Source organism: Cupressus sempervirens, chromosome 5 (assembly GCF_028749045.1).
Source record: "Cupressus sempervirens isolate cs-2001-9-10 chromosome 5, ASM2874904v1, whole genome shotgun sequence".
Classification (NCBI taxonomy): Eukaryota; Viridiplantae; Streptophyta; class Pinopsida; order Cupressales; family Cupressaceae; genus Cupressus; species Cupressus sempervirens.
The window spans coordinates 74315845-74338380 of record NC_143122.1 but is presented as its reverse complement, the minus strand read 5'-3'; the positions used below and the strand labels follow the sequence as shown (position 1 = coordinate 74338380).

General features: G+C 37.7%; 1 protein-coding gene across 6 annotated transcripts in view; it reads left to right on the top strand.

The window, feature by feature from the left end:
- Positions 1 to 17681, top strand: part of ABCB29 (ABC2 homolog 12) — a 242590-nt gene extending 224909 nt beyond the window's left edge. For 3 of the 6 annotated variants that reach the window (XR_016364404.1, XR_016364400.1, XM_089828667.1), the window contains exon 10: positions 17342 to 17681. Coding sequence is in view for 3 of the 6 variants with exons in the window: in XM_089828667.1 (XP_089684793.1) it covers positions 17342 to 17506 (165 nt within the window). In the remaining 3 variants the exon portion in view is untranslated. Of the gene's footprint in view, positions 1 to 17335 lie in introns of all 6 variants that reach the window. The other 3 variants (XM_089828668.1, XM_089828666.1, XR_016364402.1) reach the window with 2 other exon arrangements.
- Positions 17682 to 22536: the final 4855 nt, after the last annotated feature.

Genomic DNA, 22536 nt, shown 5'->3' with positions numbered 1-22536 from the left:
GGTTCACGCATGACTGGAAAGTGGCTAGTGCGTTAGTGAGCCCAACTGACATCACCAAGAACTCATAGTGTCTATAATGGCATTTGAAAGCTGTCTTATGCACATCTTCCTCTTGGACTCGTATCTGATGGTATCTTGATCGAAGATTTATCTTCGAGAAATAAAAAGCCCCATGAAGCTCATCCAGTAACTCATCAATGCGGGGAATCAGATACCTATTTTTAATAGTTCTCTTATTAAGGGTGCGGTAATTTATACACATCCAAAGGGTGCCGTCCTTCTTAACCAACACCACAAAAGAGGCAAAGGGGTTGGAACTAGGTTTGATATGACCCGTTGGTCCCATATGCTTGATGGCCAGTTACCTGATGGTCGTACAGTATAATTGAATGGAGTGAAAAGTGATGTTCAGATTGTTTGGGGGTGGGTCACACAGTAGCTTGGAATGGAGTACGGACGGTGGTGTCGATTGGTCATACAGTAGCTTGGAGAGCTGTATGGTATGGTGATGTTGCAGTATGGACATAGATGGCTATACGATATGGTAATGTTGTAGCATAGACGAAGACGGTTGTACAAAATGGTAATGCTGTAGCACAGATAGATGCACTGCATATTGCGCCAAACCAAGGGTAGCGGATGGTATACGGATAGGTGGATTCAGTCTTAAAATCGTAAACAAACTTATAGTCCCGAATACATTAGATGAAAGCCAAACAAGAATGGAGATTGGACACGAATATCCTTCAATTAATATTTGCAATAAGATGGTGCTCCGATTTGCCAAATCCGAGCAAAGTATTACATGCAACAGAATAGGGTGAGGGTTGAATCCCATCGAAACTAGACAAGCCAAGTAGGGAAGATACTTCACTCTGAAATGGTGAGCAATAGAGAATCCCAATAAAAATTCACAATATAGAAGAAACAATCGAATGTAATCTCTTGTAAGGAAGCTCTCAAGGTGTAGTGAACAAGCTCTTTTGTTGTAAGCTCTTCTAGTTGGAAGCCCTTAGTGAGGAAGCTCTCTTATATTATAAGAGTTTGGAGTTTTTCCACTTGGAGAATATTGTAATGAATTGCAAGCATTAATAAAACATACTTTGAAGCATTTTTGTCATCTCTTTGGCCCTTCATCAATCTTGTTGTGATTTTGGTTGTGAGTTGGTACGGGTGGTATGGCCCTACATCATAATCCAAATTCCATACCTACGACTACCTACAAGTTGTGCTTAAATTACTGGTCGGGAAAAACCTTTCTGAGGGTATACAAAGATAGCCGACGGCAATACTTACCAACAGAAACTAAAATAAAAATAGGTCCTAGATATATTAAATCAATCGGGACCACAAATACAAATATTAACTTGGGCCTCATATTAATTAATTAAAGTAACTAATTAATGGTCCTTTTATTATATTATTTAAATTCTGGGACTAGTTAATTAATTAATTCAATTAAAATATTACATTAAAATTGGGGACATTGCACATTACCTCATTGTGCAACATGAAATACTTCCATATGTGTTCTTTCCTATTTATTCACTGATCCTATTTAGCCATACTTAACCAATTTCACAAGTTGAGCTTAAAATAAATTCAAAAAATGTTAAATGGCAAGAGATTGAGATGTAATTACCAACAATGACAACATACAAATCATTCATTGCAATATCTCTTGCCAACAATCTCCCCCTTTGGCATTGGTGACAACACAAAGTGGAAAATGATTGTGTCCAAGTAAAATGTCAAACACCAAAAAGATAAATTTTGAAACAAAAAATAGTGCTTCTGAACTTAATAACTTATTTTTCACCCAAAACTCTCCCCCTTCAACATCAATGGCCAACACCAGTATATGTAAACAAAATTGATCTACCAAAATCCTATGTCTTGTGCATATGTACAGAGGTATGCAACATATACTTACAAAAGCCTGAAAATATCTGAAAAGCTGCACCTCAGAGCTGCAAACTCCACATCCCAAGTTTTCCTTAAGGTCTTGCTGATCTCAATCTTTCCACACACTACATATGCTTATTTCTCAGCCTCAGTCAGATTTGGTGGATCTGGATGCTCATAAATTTCAATTGCTTCCTCCAACCCTCTTTTTACAATATCCAACTTAGGCACTAAAAGATTCATCAGCTCATTGATTCTTCCCTTCATTCTAACTCTTTCTGTCTCAAGAATTTGGATTTTATCATTGATCTTTGTCACCTCAGCCGCCCGAACCGATGCAAGCTCTTTAATGGGATCAAATTTCTTAGACAACTTAGATAACTTTTCTTCACTTTTCTGAAGAACTTTGTTAATATCAGCCACATGAACGGAATAGTTAATACAAGATAGATAAACCTTACTTCCAGTAGAAATAGCATCCTTTAGTAGCAAAATAGCAACACCCAAAGATTTTTAGTACTTAGCAATCAAAGCACATAATTGATTGAAATGATTAGAAATGCATTGATTTCGGACTTTAACCATGGCAGATTTCTCCGAACTTTCAAAGTGAGCGTTAAAAGCGTCCAAAATTCCTCCTAACTAGATGTCGATTTATTAGGCTTAAATTTCTGAACTGACAAAATCTTGCTCAAAATATTTGTTGCTCCAATCGAATGTCTACTTCCTTGCTCATTAGATTTCAATATATGCTCCCTTGCCATAGTATGAGCAATAGTAGCAAGTCCTAGTAGCTGATCTTCACTAAGAGCATCCAATTCTATTGGTCATTGTATATGTATATTAGTGATTTGCTTTCCATGTTCTGACTCTGCAGTGTCTCTTGCTACCTCAAACTGCTCAACTTTATCTTGCTCACCTAACTGCTCATCAAGAGGGCCTAAATCTGTTCTTGTCTCATCTTTCGTCTGATTTTCATCAAGATTCTTGGCTACCTCAACTTGTTCATTGTCCATCTCAATAGGTTTGTCATCTATATTGCCCTTCTCATCCTTTACATCATTACATTCTTCTTTTGTCATAGTTGTCTTGTAGTTCAACGCCAGGTATATCTTCCATTTCATCTCCACTATTAGAAAGTGTAATTGGAACACCAGAAATAAACAAATTTGATTCAACATTTGTTGAATCAAATCCTGTAGGCATAGAAGGTTCATTTGTTGCTTTCTTCTACTCCTTTTGTGGTGGTCTTACACATCAATTTGCCAACAATATCCTACTGATTGCTTCCGCAGTTTCTTCAACAGTTCATCAATCTTTCCACTCATAATCCTATTAATCATTCTTTTTGTCAACAATTGTCTATTTGCATCATCTAGGACTACTTTCAAATCATCAGTTGAGATATCTGGATATAATTTTCTTATGCCTCCTGTCAACCGACTGGATTGTCGTCGGTGTTTCTGTACTCTGTAGCCGACGAGTAAATAGTTTGTAGTGGACATAATGTTTGTGGCCAACGGACTCCTTCGGGAAGGTTTGGCGGATAGTATTTATATCCCGTCTGGGATCATTGTAAAGCATCTTCTATTATTATTCATCTTATGAAGCATAATGTATGCGAATATAATTCTGCTATTCTGTTCCATTGTCTATATGCGTTGATTTCTTTACCAGTACGGTAAACACCTCCTCTATTTCTTGTTTTCTTCTAATGCAGTTAATCTTCTCTCCTCAATCTTAGCAAATAGATCATCAAGGATCTCCACTTTGATCTCAACAAGTGCTATGTTATACTTATTCAAAAATTTATTGTTCCTTCCTCTAGTCTCCTCTTCTCTTCCCCATCATGAGTATGATAATATCGTGTTAGTTGAATTAAAATTTCATGAACTACCAACTTATTTATTATAACATCAACAATAAATTGAGGCTTACTGGTTACACTTTCCTCAAGTATATGGCCCATCAAAACTTTTGTTGCTTTGGTTCCTTTAGTCCTAAGTTGCTTGTTTGCATCATCTAACTTTGTAGACTCATCTCTATCATCATCTTAAGCTCTTTTTTCAGGTCTTTTACTCTTTGTCTTAACTATCTTCTTTGATGGCTTTGAAACTAGCTTTGGTTTGACTGACTTAGGTTTAGTAGCCTTTAGTGTAAGTGTCCTGTAATGTCCCCAATTTTTAATGTAATAATTAAATTTAATTAATTAATTAACTTGTTCCAAACTTTAAATAATATAATAAAAGGACCTTTAAAATTAGTTTAATTAATTAATATGAGGCCCAAGTTAATATTTGTATTTGTGGTTCCGATTGATTTAATATATCTCGTACCTATTTTTCTTAAGTTTTTGTTGGTAAGTATTGCTGCTGGCTATCTTTGTACACCCTCGAAAAGGTTTTCCCAGACGGGTATTTAAGCATGGCTTGTAGGTAGTCATAGGAATGCGATTTGGATTATTTCTTTTGTATTGCGAATTCCCGCCGAGATTATCTATTGTTTGCCATTTCGTAAGTGAAAGATCTTCCCTACTTGGCTTGTTCGGTTTCAGTGGGATTTAACTCTCACCCTATTCCGTTGCATGTAATACTTCGCTCAGATTTGGCAAATCAGAGCACCATCTTATTGCAAATATTAATTGACCGATATTCGTGTACAATCTTCATTCTTGTTTAGCTTTCATCTGATGTATTCGAGACTATAAGTTTGTTAATGGTTTCAAGACTGAATCCACCTTCTATCCGTACACCATCTGCTACCCTTGGTTTGGCGCAACATGTAGTGCATTTGTCTGTGCTGCAGCATTACCATTCTGTACGACCATCTCTACCCGTGCTACAACATTACCATACCATACGGCGATCTCTATTTGTACTACAACATTACCATACCGTACGACTCTCCAAGCTACCGTATGACCAATCAACACTACCGTTCGTAGTCCATTCCAAGCTACTGTATGGCCCACCCCCAAATAGTTTGTACATCACTGTTCACTCCATTCAGTTATACTATACGACCATCAGGTAACTGCCTATCAGGCACACGGGACCAACGGGTAACTAGCTATTAAGCACACGGGACCAACGAGTAACTGGCCATCAGGCACACGGGACCCACCGGGTAACTAGCCATCAGGCACACGGGACCAACGAGTAACTGGCCATCAAGCACATGGGACCAATGGGTAGCTGGCTATCAGGCACGCGGGACCAATTGGTAATTGACCATCAAGCACGCGGGACCAACATGTAATTGCTATCAGGCACACAGGACCAATAGAACATTATAGTGGTATCAGAGGTGGTGATTCTGCCAGCCTATTGGGAGAATGGAGAGCTTTGACTTGGATTACACTATGGCTCATTTTCCAGCTAATTGGAGGGCACATATGTTAGTTGAATACTCCATGAATACTTTTGCATGCCAACTATTGGATGGTCAAGTACAGGAAACAGATACTAGGTGGTTGGCGAAATCATTTATCACAAAGATAGAATCTGCTTGGTACTTGAGACCAAGATGAAGGAAATTCTAGAAGAAGGTACTTGCACCAATATCATTGAACCAAATCTTGATGATCAACTTGATGATAATTTGAGTTCTACAAGCAACCCTTCGAATAAGCAAGCTCTACCGATAGTTGTTCAGCCTTCTAGTGATGCAGATTCGATCGAGGATTATTTGTAGGAGAAATCTTTACAATTGGTTGATTATGAAGTCTATTCCCCAATGGAAACCATGATGTATTACATAGATGAATTTCAATTTTGGGATCTTGGTGAGTTGGGACAAGACAATATTTATATCAGTGGCACAACGAAAGTTTGATGACAATGTGGTCTTGCAAAAGATTGATGTCACTTCACTTGTCTTGCTCGCGCGTTTGATTTAGGACCCTGGAGCTCTTGCCATTTTGTCTGATGACGGATTGCTTGAGGGCAAGAAATCTTTGGGCAGCGAGGATTTGTAATGTCCCTAATTTTTAATGTAATAATTAAATTAAATTAATTAATTAACTGGTCCCAGAATTTAAATAATATAATAAAAAGACCATTAATTAGTTACTTTAATTAATTAATATGGGGCCCAAGTTAATATTTGTATTTGTGGTTCCGATTGATTTAATATATCTCGGACCTATTTTTATATTAGTTTATGTTGGTAAGTATTGCTATCAGCTATCTTTTTACGCCCTTGGAAAGGTTTTCCCTGATGGGTATTTAAGCATGGCTTGTAGGTAGTCATAGGTATGCGATTGGATTATTTCTTTTGTATTGCGAATTCCTGTTGGGATTCTCTATTGTTCGCCATTTTAGAAGTGAGAGATCTTCCCTACTTGACTTGTCCAGTTTCGGTGGGGTTCAACCCTTACACTATTCCGTTGCATGTAATACTTCGCTTGAATCTAGCAAATCGGAGCACCATCTTATTGCAAATATCAATTGAAGGATATTCATGTCCAATCTCCATTCTTGTTTGGCTTTCATCTGATGTATTTAGGACTATAAGTTTGTTTACGATTTCAAGACTGAATCCACCTATCCGGATTCCATACACCATCCGCTACCCTTGGTTTGGCGGAACACGTAGTGCATCTGTCCGTGCTACAGCATTACCGTTCCATGCGACGATCTTTGCCCATGCTACAAAATTACCATACTATACGGCTCTCCCGACTACCGTATGACCAATCAACACCACCGTCTGTACTCCATTCCAAGCTACTATACAACCCATCCCCAAGGAGTCCGTACATCACTATTCACTCCATTCAACTATTCTGTATCACCATCAGATAACTGCCTATCAGGCACACGGGACCAATGGATAACTAGCTATTAGGCACATGGGACCAATGGGTAACTGGCCATCAGGCACATGGGACCAATGGGTAACTGGCCATCAAGCACATGGGACCAAGGGGTAGCTAGCCATCAGGCACACGGGACCAACGGGTAGCTAGTGATCAGGGACACGAGACCAACGGGTAACTGATCATCAAGCACACAGTACCAGCAGGTAATTGCTATCAGGCACACAACACCAACGAAACATTACAGACTTAAAGTAACTAGTTAAAGGTCCTTTTATTATAATTATTTAAATTTTGGGACCAGTTAATTAATTAATTAAATTAAATTATTACATTAAAAATTGGGGACATTGCATGTCCTTTCATTTGATTTACCAATGGTCTTCTTTTGTGATTGACTTGCTGAAGATCTTGCTCAACTTTGAGTAGTTATCCTGAATGGAATATAAGGAGGTGGTGAGTCATCGTCATCAGCATGAATAGGTTTTTGTGCTTCTTCTTTTTTCTTCTCTTCTTCCCCATACTTTTTTCAGGCCTCAACCATCTTTTCTTTTGTGAAACCCATTCTACTCATATGTGCCAAACCTCTGTTCATTAGAATCAATTGGTTTGCTCAACATATCCTTAACATTTTCCTCGAGTACAGAAGGTTCTAGTTCATAATCCATAGGCATGATTCAAGAAGTCCTTGGCTCAACAATCTCAACACATCAAGCATCTGTTTCAATCAGGAAACAAACAATATCTGAATATTTTTCCACTATTTGCTTTGGAATTCTGCATCTGCTCTGCATTTTCCTCTGTGAAAAGTCTTAAAGAATCTGCAAAGTTCTCTAATCACTGATTTTTTATCTTCCATGCAGTAGTAACAACTGATTTGCAAGGTCACGAGTGTGTCTTTCTGCCAAGTAGTATTACCACATCTTGGAAAGAAATTCATGAAATGGAAAGATATATGCAAGATGTTAGCTTCCTGTCCTCCTTTATCTTCTCCAGATTGTCCAAACGCTGCTCTCTGAGAACTTCGCAAAAATCATATTTTGTGTTTTCTTTGACTATCTTGTATGCACTGTGAATTATGGTACTTGAGATAGGATTCTTCTGTTCTAGTATGATACACTTTATATCCGAAAAACAGTGCTGCAAATTTTACATCTGGCTGCCTGAGATCTTTGGCTGTCATGGACCTTTTATCCCATTGAGAATTAGTAAGCTTTGTCACCAAATCTTTCTTAATTGACCTAAGTGTTGGCACTTCTCCACTCGCATTAAAACCTGTCACTACTTACAATACTTCCCTAGTAATCTTGTATGGTCTATCAAGCCAAAAGAGTTGATCATGAATTTTTATCAGAACTATCCTTATCAACTCCAATTCATCAAAGATGTAGAATTTTATTATCTGTGCAATCTTCACATTTTCTATACCCTTGAATTCGTCCTTCAATTGATCATTCTCACAAAGAGATGCATATTGTTTAAATATTGCATAATCTCCCATCTCTTCAAGTTTACAGTGAATATATGCCCTAATATCTTATACATGCAATACTTTGTGTACATGAAAAATTGCTCTATTAGGATCACCTTCCATGGATTTGTGAGGGTGTCTTTTGAATTTAGGTCGTGATCTCTCCTTAATATCAATTACCATTGGTGTATCCACTTTACTTATACATTTACAAAAGTGCAAAATGATAAATACCTAGTTTCAATGATTTAGGGTTTGCAATTAAAATCTCTGAAAGCACAAGATCTCTGCTCAAATCTCCTTCAACCACACTGCAATTGCATTCAGAAAGTAGCAAGTTGCCAAATGATATCATAGAGAACCTTTTTAATCATTAAATAGCTTCAAATATTAATTCGCAATAAATGCGGTTGAAGCCTAGCACAAAAAATTTCATATCCCAGCGATATAAAATTTGTATGCAAATCTTGAGATTGGTTTCTGATCCTATAAGCATGGTACAATAAGTTTTTGTTTTATCTCTTCTATTGATTGTATTTGGTTGTTTCCATCGATCCTATAAATTCAGGGGTAGGTAATATTTTTCTTCAAGAACACTTCCTTAGGTCCATGGCCTAATTAGTTTGAGAAAGAATTTTCCACACTAGAAGCTGGTGTGATCTGACCCATACGATCAATTTGTTCTTTTCTCACTTATGTCTTATTTATTTCTTTCCTAACTCCTTCAACATCAATTCCTTTGCCGTTAATGTAATTCTTTACATTGTTGTTTCAATTGAACCCTCATTGTTATTTCTGCATTATTTGTAATGACCCTTGCTCAAACTGACCACAATTTGCCCTAATATGCTGCTTGTAATTTTGTCAAATAATTCATGTGCAACCTTGTAACTTGCTGGTCTGAGTGCATAAATGTTTTCCCAATGATATCCAATGTATATACTACTTGCAAAAGAGTCCTATGACGTTTAGACAAGGTCCTAGATGCAAAGCAGATTTCTTTTTGTATTTTGAAATGCAATAGATGAAGTATCATGACCTAAATGTGCAGCTTCAGCCTATAGTCATTACATCAAATAGTTGGCATACATCCCTTTTTAAACTTTTAAATAGACAATAACTCAAATAGAGAATTCTCAACTTCAGATATATTATTGACAATGCAACAATTCTACAATGGCAATGAGATGAGATGCCAAGACTCTTGGCTTACATACATATGCTTAAATCTGATATGAGCTTTCACCTACAGCAGTACCTCCTAAAATGCAACTAGATGACATATAATAACATGAATTGAACAAAGGAACCTGGTTCTTGAAGTCGCCTTGATTCTTCAATGAAGATGCAAGCAATGTCCCAAAGAGTGATGGCCTCAAATGCCCAATGTAAATGTCTGAAACAGCCACCCTTCTTCTGATATAAAAGATTATTACAAAATAATTCCCAGCTGTTATGGGCTCCAAAATGCAACCAGCTTCATCCAATAATCCTCCTATATAGTGCGCCCAAGGTAGGAAGGGAAATCAAACCAAGATGAGGGAGTAACAAACAAAATTGTGGTCTCTACAAGCATCCCTAATGTGACTGAGTTTTTATTTTCAGAATCTGTAAATAATATTAGACCTTCTCCTTTCAATAATTGATGCCAAGGAAGAGTGTAATGCTTCTCCAAAATTGTGCCCAGGCTGAGAATGCTTTGAATGATGCACCAAGTTACTGTAGCGAACACTATAGTGGACACTATTCAGGGGTACTGTAGCAGCCCACACTAAATCTGATCTGCAAGTAATAATCTTTAAACCCTTTATTTAGAAAGTACAATAATACATCAGCTTTTGTACTCAAATATTTTTCTCAATGTAGCACAAATAGAAGACTAAAGTATCTTCCTCCCAGTTGCAATAATTCAAGTGATATTTCACGCCCTCAAAATTGCTATCAATAGGAAGTTTTTGTTTTTTATGACAAAGAAGTAATTTGCAGAAACCCTAGGCTCCATAAGATGAAACAACAACAACAACAACATCAAATCTGCCTGGTGAGAATGAAGCCCAGGATGCCTATTTATTCTTTTTTCTCCACTTTCTCCAGAAACTTTTAGAACATTATTTTATTTTATTTATTAAGTGACTTTATAAAATATTTTATAATTTGAGTCACTTTATTAAATCAATTAAATATAAAATGACCTTTTAATATTTATTTATTTTATAATTTTATAAATAATTAACTTAATACCACTTATTTATTTAATTAAAATAATTAATTAGTCATCCTCATAAAATATTCATTATTTTGGATAACTTAATTAATTAAATTAATTAAATCAAATTACTTCAAAAACGGGGACATTACATTATTGCATCTATAGTGTCTAGCTAGATGACCCAAATTATTTCATTTGAAATACATTACATTTGAAATTCCATACCTTTGATTTTATTGGTTTGTCCTCAATCCACACTACTTTACTATATGACCAAAATTGTTGCATTTGTAGCATGTAATGTTTTCTCTGTTCATTGGCTTGTTCATTTTGACCTTGCATTCACTAGATTTGTGTCCATAATTTCCACATGTAAAGCAATAACTAGAGAAGGATGGTGTAGTAGGCTTGCTTCTGTATTGATTTGTCTTGTGACAAACTTTATTACAAGTAAAAAATCTTCCACTAAATCTTTGTCCATTGGTTTGTCGAATAGGTGTCTTCTTAGGTTCTTCAATTTGATTCCTGCTTTGCTCTGAAGATCTGAAACTTTCTCCTTTCTCACAACAAAGTCCTTGAATATCTCCTTTAGGTCTTTGACTTTCCAATTGCGCATCAAGCTTCACTAAACTAGATTTGAATTTCTTCACTAAACTAGATTTGAATTTTTCTTTGAATTCATTAGCTGCAACAAGTTCACTTCTCAGTATTTCATTTATGTTTGGTTTCATCTAGATCAAGCTGCTTCTGATTAATCTGAAAGTTTGATTTGTGCAATTCATCAAATTTCTCTTTCAAAGATATTTGTAATGACCCTTGCTCAAACTGACCACAATTTGCCCTAATATGCTGCTTGTAATTTTGTCAAACAATTCATGTGCAACCTTGTAACTTGCTGGTCTGAGTGCATAAATGTTTTCCCAATGATATCCAATGTATATACTACTTGCAAAAGAGTCCTATGACATTTAGACAAGGTCCTAGATGCAAAGCAGATTTCTTTTTGTATTTTGAAATGCAATAGATGAAGTATCATGACCTAAATGTGCAGCTACAGCCTATAGTCATTATATCAAATAGTTGGCATACATCCCTTTTAAACTTTCAAATAGACAATAACTCAAATAGAGAATTCCCAACTTCAGATATATTACTGAAAATGCAACAATTCTACAATGGCAATGAGATGAGACGCCAAGACTCTTGGCTTACATACATATGCTTAAATCTGATATGAGCTTTCACCTACAGCAGTACCTCCTAAAATGCAACTGGATGACATATAATAACATGAATTGAACAAAGGAACTTGGTTCTTGAAGTCACCTTGATTCTCCAATGAAGATGCAAGCAATGTCCCAAAGAGTAATGGCCTCAAATGCCCAATGTAAATGTCTGAAACAGCCACCCCTGTCCTGATATAAAAGATTATTATAAAATAATTCCCAGCTGTTATGAGCTCCAAAATGCAACCAGCTTCATCCAATAATCCTCCTATATAGTGTGCCCAAGGTAGGAAGGGAAATCAAACCAAGATGAGGGAGTAACAAACAAAATCGTGGTCTCCACAAGCACCCCTAATGTGAGTGAGTTTTTATTTTCAGAATCTGAAAATAATATCAGACCTCCTTTCAATATTTGATGCCAAGGAAGAGTGTAATGCTTCTCCAAAATTGTGCCCAGGCTGAGAATGCTTTGAATGATGCACCAAGTTACTGTAGCAAACACTGTAGCAGACACTATTCACGAGTACTATAGCAGCCAACACTAAATCTGATCTGCAAGTAATAACCTTTAAACCCTTTATTCAGAAAGTACAATAATACATCAGTTATTGTACTCAAATATTTTTCTCAATGTAGCACAAATAGAAGACTGAAGTATCTTCCTCCCAGCTGCAATAATTCAAGTGATATTTCACACCCTCAAAATTGCTATCAATAGGAAGTTTTCATTTCCTATGACAAAGAAGTAATCTGTAGAAACCCTAGGCTCCACAAGATGAAACAACAACAACAACATTAAATCTGCCTGGTGAGAATGAAGCCCAGGATGCTTACTCATTCTTTTTTCTCCACTTTCTCCTGAAACTTCTAGAACATTATTTTATTTTATTTATTAAGTGATTTTATAAAATATTTTATAATTCAAGTCACTTTATTAAATTAATTAAATATAAAGTTACCTTTTAATATTTATTTATTTGATAACTTTATAAATAATTAACTTAATACCACTTATTTATTTAATTAAAATAATTAATTAGTCATCCTCATAAAATATTAATTATTTTGGACAACTTAATTAATTAAATTAATTAAATCAAACTACTTCCAAAACGGGGACATTACAGTCCGCCCCTCCTAAAATTGTTTGTCCTCGAGCAATTCACCACCGGGATCCCACAAGAACTACATAATGTCCTTGTCATCACCAAACTCCTGTGAAGAAATCGTCAACATTAACAGTACAAAAATCAGCAACTAAGAAACTGCACTCAACACCCAAACAACTGACATCACTGACAAAATCATCTGAAGACCAATTGTAGATGCCGATAGAAGAAACCACTCTGCGGAACTCAAGCCAACTGAAACATGGACTCTGTCAAAACTCAAGTCCCTGTCTAACTAACACTCGCACCCAACTACACTGTGGATATGACAACAGCCATAGGTACCCGAGTCACTGCCACCAAATCCAATCTTTGATAAACTATCTTAGGTGTGTCCATACTGCAGGCTGTGTAACTTGCAACTGCCAATTCCATCTACAAAAGATGGTGCCAATCCATCCCATAATGGATGGTAAGAAACTGGAGCCAATCTATATCTGCGTGAAATCAAATCTTCTATCCTTGGGTCAAAAGAAAAATGATGAGCATACTCCATCGTATAATGCCAGTAGGAACCCCCAAACTCTGCTACTGGCTCACCATCACTGAACTGAGAATCAACAGATGGCTCCAATCTCTGACTCTGAGTGGCTGTAGGCTGGATAGGACCCTGTGCAATCCGCTCAACAAACCCCACCTCAAAATCTCTGTGAGGTAGCATAGTAGAAAGGATCACTATAATCTCCCCAACCAATCTACGAATAGCACTAGTACCTCGGATGAGAACACCTTCTAACACTTTATGTGAGTCCAGATGAACACCTGCACTATCCAGCAAATACTCCATCAATGGTTCAGTGCAGTAAAAATTGTACAAGGAAGCATCAACATACTCCCCCACACACCACAACTGATCCCTCTATAAAGGTGGCACGGCCAATTGTACCACAGTGTCATCTGTGTGAGAAGAATCAATCTGGAGACTCGACTCCACTGGTATCCCAAACTCATCAAGACCAGGTACTCCCAAATCCTGAACATGTGTGTCAGCCCCAACAACATGTTCCTCAGTAACAACTGTAGGAGTGTACTCACCACCAACCACCTCAATATACAAATGAACTGGGTCTAGGGCTGGCGTAGACTGCAAATGCTCCAACTCCACGGTCACCTCCTCTAACTGAAACTACGACTCCTGTAGATCTTGCTGTGTGTCCTCCAAAGCCTCAGTAGTCGATGTGAGCTCCTAGGTAAGCTCACTTGCCTCCTCCTCATGATCCAAGAGTGCCTCATAGGTTGTACTCCCGCACTCAATTAGGTGATCACAGTCGGCCACCAACTATAAGTAATCCTGTCTCAAAACCCTGACAACTTCACGCAAGGCATGAACCTTTGCCAAAGAAAGGTAACCACTGTTGGACTCATCTGTCATAGAAGCACCTCAACCAATAACAACCAACAATTGACGAGCGGTATCAAAATGCTCAAGAGCAGTAGTGATATCTCTCTTGCCAACTCTCAACTGGCCAGTCACATGGCGAATCTGCACTACGGGCCTCCTATGAACCATCTCAAATATGCTGTCCACACTATGAGAGAAAGCTAAATCAAACGAACTCCTCTCAAGATCACCAATGCTTAGTGTACTTACATCTTAGTACACCTCCACACTCTGAATGCAAGCATCAGACTCATCCTCATCTAACTCCGAGGAAGCTGCTGCTGAAACCATCTCATCATCACAATCTCCAGCTCCCTCGTCCTCTGCAACTAAGAGTCCAGATCTTGACAAATATCATCAGGGGTCACTGACAAAGTAACTCCCTCAACTAACAAGGTAGCCCTGGCTGAAACAAATGCCTACCACTCAGATTCTACCTCATCCTCATCTATGGGTTCCGGCAACATTGAATCAAGGAACCCATCTCCACCAATTGTTGACACTAAATCTATGCCCAAAGTAAGAAATAAAAATCAAAATACACTACAGCACTCATTATCCTCACAACAACGGATGACTCTGGAATGCTAGTGTATATATCTTCTAATTGCATCTCCTCTACCAACTTTGACCACATACACAGCTTGACATCGACCTGTGGATAAGCTATACTGTAGCATGGAGTGTCATCAGACAAAACATCTATAACACTCCCATCTTGAGTGTTGTCACTAGAAATCTCCATGCTCACATCCTCAGCACAGGAATATAACACTGTCTCCTGTACCGAACCCATACTGCAACTGCTATCATAAATATCAAAACTGTCAGAGCTCAAACTCTCCTCGCAATCATCACTCAATATCATACAGGGGGCATCGTCACCAATGCAACTCACACCATCATCGAAAGTGTCCTCAGATGTGTCCATACTAACAACTCTCACATCACCTATAGGAATCTCAACTGCAGACACGGATCGTTGTACACATGACTCATTGTCAACCTGTACACCAATAATGCTGGAGCCCAAACTAAAATCAAGTGTCGCCTCTATAATACTCTAATCACCAAGTACACCACTGGGAGACTCCATAGAAGCTTCGGGCCTATCTGAGGAAGCCACTGCCTCTTGAACTGGAGCCACTATTGAAGCTGACATACACATCCCCAATGACAATTCCCTCTGAAGAAGAATCTGAATGATCAGAGATGACTATAGCATCAACTGCCTCTGTAGAACCCACAGTAACTACTCTGGGAGCCTCAACCCGGTGATGCTTGACACTACTGTCCTCCAGTGGCACAGAAACATCCATTGAGTCTGGTGCAACAAAACTATCATCAGCACTACGGATGGTAATAACAGGTGCTAAACTAGATATGGTACATCAACATCACAATCAGCGGATGAAGAAAACTCAAGTCTTCTCCCCTACGAACTCGATGTCGGCCTACTAAATGCAGAAGTAAAATATCTTGTTACCCTGTCAATGTAGCCACATCCGACAATCTCTTTGCAAGTTGCTGCTGATGCAATCTTAATTTCTCGACACTTTCCACCAAAGCATCCAACTCTGTTCTCTTCCCTCTACTACTGTGTCGACTTCCCGAACTCAACCTCTTGTATCTATCCATGGCTGGGAAATAGAAATACCGATCACTCTGATAATAATCTCATACAAATAATGAAATCAATTCCTACAAGATGGCAAGATCAGATCTCTGATACCACTGTAATGACCCTTGCTCAAACTGACCACAATTTGCCCCAATTTGCTGCTTGTAATTTTGTCAACCTTGTAACTTGCTGGTCTGAGTGCATAAATGTTTTCCCAATGATATCCAATGTATATACTACTTGCAAAAGAGTCCTATGACGTTTAGATAAGGTCCTAGATGCAAAGCAGATTTTTTTTTGTATTCTGAAATGCAATAGATAAAGTATCATGACCTAAATGTGCAGCTACAGCCTATAGTCATTATATCAAATAGTTGGCATACATCCCTTTTAAACTTTTAAATAGACAATAACTCAAATAGAGAATTCCCAACTTCAGATATATTATTGACAATGCAACAATTCTACAATGGCAATGAGATGAGATGCCAAGACTCTTGCCTTACATACATTTGCTTAAATCTGATATGAGCTTTCACCTACAGCAGTGCCTCCTAAAATGCAACTAGATGACATATAATAACATGAATTGAACAAAGGAACCTGGTTCTTGAAGTCACCTTGATTCTCCAATGAAGATGCAAGCAATGTCCCAAAGAGTGATGGCCTCAAATGCCCAATGTAAATGTCTGAAACAGCCACCCCTGTCCTTATATAAAAGATTATTATAAAATAATTCCTAGCTGTTATGAGCTCCAAAATGCAACCAGCTCCAAAAGGAGTCTCTTGCAATTGATTTTTCAAGTTAATTATCCTGATTTCTTAAGTTATCACAAAAGGGGACATTACAATTAAATATAAAACAAGAAGATTACAAACTTGGTGATTGGAAAACTAGCAACCAAGGAAAAGAACCAAACAAGCTGAATTGTACTGTACCAAGTCAATGTTTGGTTTCTAACCTTTACAATGAAGGCACTATGAAATTTTTTCCCTACAAAAGCCATGTAAGAGAAAATACATATAGAATTTGAAAACTAGCATTACTCTACACTTTTTGAGTTTCATTACATCAAAGTCAAAATTTGCTACGTAAATTTACATCAGTTCTCCTTATGTGCATCTTTAACCTTTTCTTTAGTAACTTCCTCAGTTCTCTCATCCTTTTGTGTAATTTCCATGCCTTAAATTTTGTTTTTATGTTGATCTATGCATATGCCTTTGCAAGCATCATTTACCTGTAGTTTTCTTTAGTTTTTTTCTTCACAGTTATCATCGTTGGTCCAAAGGCCAAAATTTTAATACCAAAACTAATCTGAAAGACAATTTAGTATGTTCTTTCTTTTCTAAGTCCCATCTGAGCCTTTCTAAAAGGAAAAATGTGGACAATGAAAATGACCCAAATTCTATGCATTGCCAGATTTTTAGTCACCATTAACATTATATCTATATTTCTGTCTGGCATAGTTTGTTTTATATTAGGTAATTAATATAAAATAACTCGTTTTATCAACATATTCATATGCTGGGATAGTTTCAGGTTTTTGTAATTGCTCATCGCCTGGAAACAGTAAGCAAGGCTGATCGGATTTTTCTCTTGGATGGAGGAAAATTAGTGGAGGAAGGAACTCATTCTTCTCTTTTGGCCCAGTCTGGCTTCTATGCTTCATTGTATTCCAAAAATGAGCTTTTCAAAGGTGTTTGAACTCTAAACCATATCCAGGGTATGTATTGTCTCAGTAATACAGTCTTCAAGTTGGTACTTCAGTCATCAGTTATAGGCTGATTTTTTCTGGAACAATGATCTAACATACATTCATGTTAATATTTAGAAATTAATTTCTTATAATGAATTTTGACAAGAGTTCAATTTTATTCAACCCTGATACACCGTTTAGGATTGTGAAGTTCATTCACATTTGTATGTTCTTACAAGTAACACAAGTAGTTTCATGAGCAGTTTGGTATTTGCAACAAATTTGTATAAGTTGAGCATAAACTGGATATTTTGGTTTCAAAAGTTGCTTCTCATATTATGTTCTTAAACTCAAAGGTGATAGATGGAATGATCTATCCACCTAGAGAGTTGCGTTGGGTTTGCATGGTTTCTTTGTTTATGTATTAGTGTGGTGCATTGGGAAGAAAGTATAAAGCATTCTTTTACTGATCAACTAAGTTACTTTGGGTTTGGATGCTTGTGTTGTTTATGATTAAGCTAGGTTGGTTGCAAACATTAAACAAAAAACAATTGCTTTGTGATCCTCAATACCAACAAGATCAAATGTTCTCATCCAACAGGGGAATGGCTTCTTGCTAGCTTTTTAGACGTGTGTAATGTCCCCATTAGCAGTTGACCAAGTGTGTGTGTGTTAGCCTTGTTCTACATGATCCCGAGGGCTAACGAAGGGTTTAATGTGATCCTGGAGTGTTTTGGCCTAGTCATTTCCAGTTTGGGCCAAAACGAAGTTGATTTACTCAGTTTCAGGCATACTTACTATTTTTAGTAAGTCGGCAAGACACAGTGCAGGTCAATTTTGGTGATTGGATGTGATACTCCTCGATGAGAGCTTTCCGATGAGCTATCACTCGCATTATTCAGAGTCCGATTGCTAATACATTTTAATGCCTGAAGTTTTATTAAAGTAACGTCTAATTTAATTGTAAAATATTAAAGTGTTACTTTAATATTTATTTTATGGGGATGTGTACCCAAGGGAGACATAAGAGGTATTTTAATATATGTTTTATATATTACACATCTTTTATCCCACATTCCCTATATGAGTTGAGCGGACCCTTGGAAATAGAATAAAAGGAAGCATTTGTGGCTTCATTAGACAGGTTGAATATGAGAAGAAATTGGTGTGTGAGTTGCAGCTCCGTTCTTGGCATTTGATGACGTTTATCCTCTCTTTTAACATTCTAGACGTTATTCCCTTGAGGTTTGGCCTTTGGAATTCTTTGTTATCGGCTTCATTATTAGGCAGTTTAGTTGCATTTCCAGCTACAGACAAATTTGGTATTTTGCTCATATCTTCTTCACTACTTGTCCGACGCTTATGCCGCTTTGAGGGAATGATATTACGAAGGTAGTGGACTGATTGAAGGACAAAGTACTGTAGCAGCACTGTTCATGCAGCACTATTCACACCACACTATTCACGCGACACTATTCACGTGGCACTATTCACGCGGCACTGTAGCAGCAAGTTCGAAAGCATGGGCTGGAGTATTATGTCAATAATGCTGAAGTAATTAGTGAGTTGATAAATTTGCCATGTACTTGATTTTATGAATTCTGAAAATAACATTTTATTGGCAGCAGTTCATTTCCACTTTGCATATTATTGTAGTTTCTTTCTTGTTTATGTTGTATGATACCAATTCCATGCACAAAACACAACAAACAAATAAACGTTTGATTTCCGGAGTTATAAGGGGTTTAAAATATTAAACAGAGAAATAAGAGGTTGAATGCAAACTGTTTGACATAATTTCTTTCAGCAATTTGGTTTAGTTTTTTGGGACATTCAGGGGTGCCCATTACAGTGGTATCAGAGCTATAAGTCCTGCCATCCTGTGGAGGTCTTATAGGGAATTTGGAACAGCCGGATAGAGGAAAAAGTGTTTGACGAAATGTCAAAACACTAAAATCAGAAATAAATAAATAAAACACAGGCTAAGCATTTATGTTTGAGCATGCGACAGGGGCCTTATAATTTTCGCGATACCAGAGCAAGACAAAATAGGATTTCAGACTTGCAAAGCAAACAGTCTAGTACATCCGTGCAGGTGGACATTGAATCCAACCATACAGACACAGAGGAGATATTCTTTGATCAGGACAACAATATGGATGATCGAGATGACAGGAATACAGGATTAGGTGGAGGCGGGAATGCCGGTCCAGATCAGGGGGAGGTAATGTTCAGACAGTTACTGGATACATTAGAGCAGGGGCAGCGTATGCAGCAGGAACAGAATAGGCAAATGGACATGATGTTGCAGCTCATGGCTAGACATATGGGTGTCAATATTAATCCAGGTGATGCCAACAACAGAAACAATAATAATGAGGGAAACAATAACAATGGGGGAAACAATAACCATGGAGGCCAAGGCAACAACAATGGTCCCGAGAATAACATTAATGGTAATAATGGACACAACAACAATGGGAATGAGGCTGATAACTTTAGACATGTTGCACGCCCAGTCCGGACTGTGAGCTCGAGACCTCTTCTACCCACTTTCCCACCTAGAGATCCGGTTCAACTAGTAAACGAATCGCAGATTATCTAGTTACAAGATTAGTTCAGGAGGGATTGGGAGGCTAGTGGACCGGAGTTTCAGGCAAATATTTCCCTCAAAGATTATATGGACTTGAGGATGAGACACATGCCTAGAGCAGGAGGGAAGAATCAAAACTTTGAGCTGAGAAAGAAAGTTGGAAAACTTTCTTTACCTTAGTATGATGCTTCAGGAAAGATGACTGCACGAGCTTGGGTGCAGAAGGTAGATACATACTTGTAGCTAAATCCTATGCCTGAGGAGGAGGCTATCAAGTATGCGGCTATGCACTTGGATGGCGTTGCACATGAATGGTGGCATCATGGCATGGTGACTTTGGGGCATAATCAGATTACATCCTATGAGGAATTCATCGAAACATTGATTGAGAGATTTGACACTAGGGATCCCGAGTTACATTTCAAGGAGCTGGCACTGTTAAAATAGTCAGGTTCTATGGATGCTTACATTGCCGAGTTTCAACACTTGTTTGTACTTGTTACTGATATCTCTCCTAGGAGATTGGTGGTGTTATTTTGTGATGGTCTTGCTGATCCATTACGAGGTTGGGTGAAGGGACATGATCCACTCACCTTAGCTGAAGCAACTAAAAAGGCACGAGATTTAGCCCCTTCGGTATACAAAGGAAAAAACCATTGAACAGATTCTTCCTACCGCAAGGACAAAGACAAAAAACCGTTTCAGAAAGAGTATAGCAAACCCAAAGAAGGATCAAAAGGACTAGACAATGAAACCTTGAATGAACTTTGAAAGAAGAAGTTGTGCTTCCATTGTAGAGAGCCTTGGGACTTATCTCATAAATGTTCTCTCAAGGCTAAGGAAAATCAAATGGAGTATTTTTCAGCAGAAGAGTCAGAGTCAGAGGGGGAGGATCAGCACTCCGATTCAGATGAGGGTAACACTATAGAGGAGAGCAGCATTCCTAAGGATGATAGATCGTTGGCACGCTTGACAGGGGCCCAAAAGGCAATCACATTTAAGTGTTAGTGTAGTTTTTTATTTTTTCTATTTTGCTATTTTTTTTCTACACTTTTAATAATCTCGCTTAGGTTAATAAAGCATGTCTTATTAAGTGAATGGTTGTGAGGTGTCACCTTCCTACATGTGAGCATCCATTAGCTATCTTGGAAAGATACTTTGCTAGCTTTAGTCCGATAGATGGTTGCTCCTCATTGGTTGGTGTTGCCACCTCCTCCCTCTTCCTAGCCTATATAAGCATGCTACCTGGCTTGTATTTGCATCTCTTGTTTTTGCATCCTCTTAATGTTATTTTGCTTCCAGCATTTGCATTACTCTCTTGGAGACTAACTCTATGATGCTATTTTGATTTTGTATCATTTGCATTCATAGTTTAGATATTTATTCTTTGCACTAGTTTTCTGGGTTATTAATCTTATCAGATTCTAACATGGTATCAGAGCTTTTCTATGTGCAAGAGTAGATTTTAGTTTCCTTATTTAAGAGATTCGGGGGGGGGGGCAAATAAACTTTATTGTAGTTTTTTGAAAAACGAAGTATGCTCTTCTCTTGCATCTTTGGATGATCCTGAGAATTAGAAAAGTTTAGACAAAAAAGATTTTTCTCTGGGGTTTCAATCTCAAATCTGACAACCAACTTGCATATTTGGAGTTTTCAATCAGTTTTGCAGGTTCCAGCATGCCATTGATGGACTTAGGAAGCTGATCCAACATTTGCATGTCATATTCTGGTTGCTGGGGTTGTTTTTTGATTTTTGGAGCCGTTTTTTACTGTTAAAGGCATTTGATTTACACTACAGCAACATCTTCTGTACATTAGCAAGAAAAACACTTTCTGGGTTTCGTTCGCAGCCTCGAAAAACCATCTGGGTATCTTTTAGATTTTGCATGCAAGCTGTATATTTTGCAGAATCGAACATGCAAAGCTACAACCATACCCCTCTCCGTTGGCAGTCGTAGATTTGAACGCAGTTTTCAAATGTCTCATTCTTGCTCATACGGACTCCAATTTTGATGATTCTTGTTATGAACTTGGCTATTTTTTTGTGCTCTATCCATTAGTGGAGTTGTTTTTTGATTTTCATGCATGAATTCTTCAGAAATTGCAGATTTTCAGCCGTGACTGTGCACAGTTCTCGTTTTGAAAATTTCGGAGGATCATAACTTTCTCATACGACCTCGTATCGAGGCGATTCTTTTTTTGAAAATGCATGATTTTTTGAGTAGATCGTAGTGGTGCTATTTGTTTCCTTGATTATTGTGCCCAAGTTTCACTTTTAGCATATGCTCTTCATGAGGAGGCCCTGTCGGTTTTTCTTCCGTAACTTGAGCATACGGACGTATTTTTTCGATCCAAAAAATGCGTCGGAAAGCTGGTTCTGAGACGGAGATGATGGTACAATTTTTTTGATTTTTGCTACAGTTTGTTTGCCTGTTTTGGCAGTCA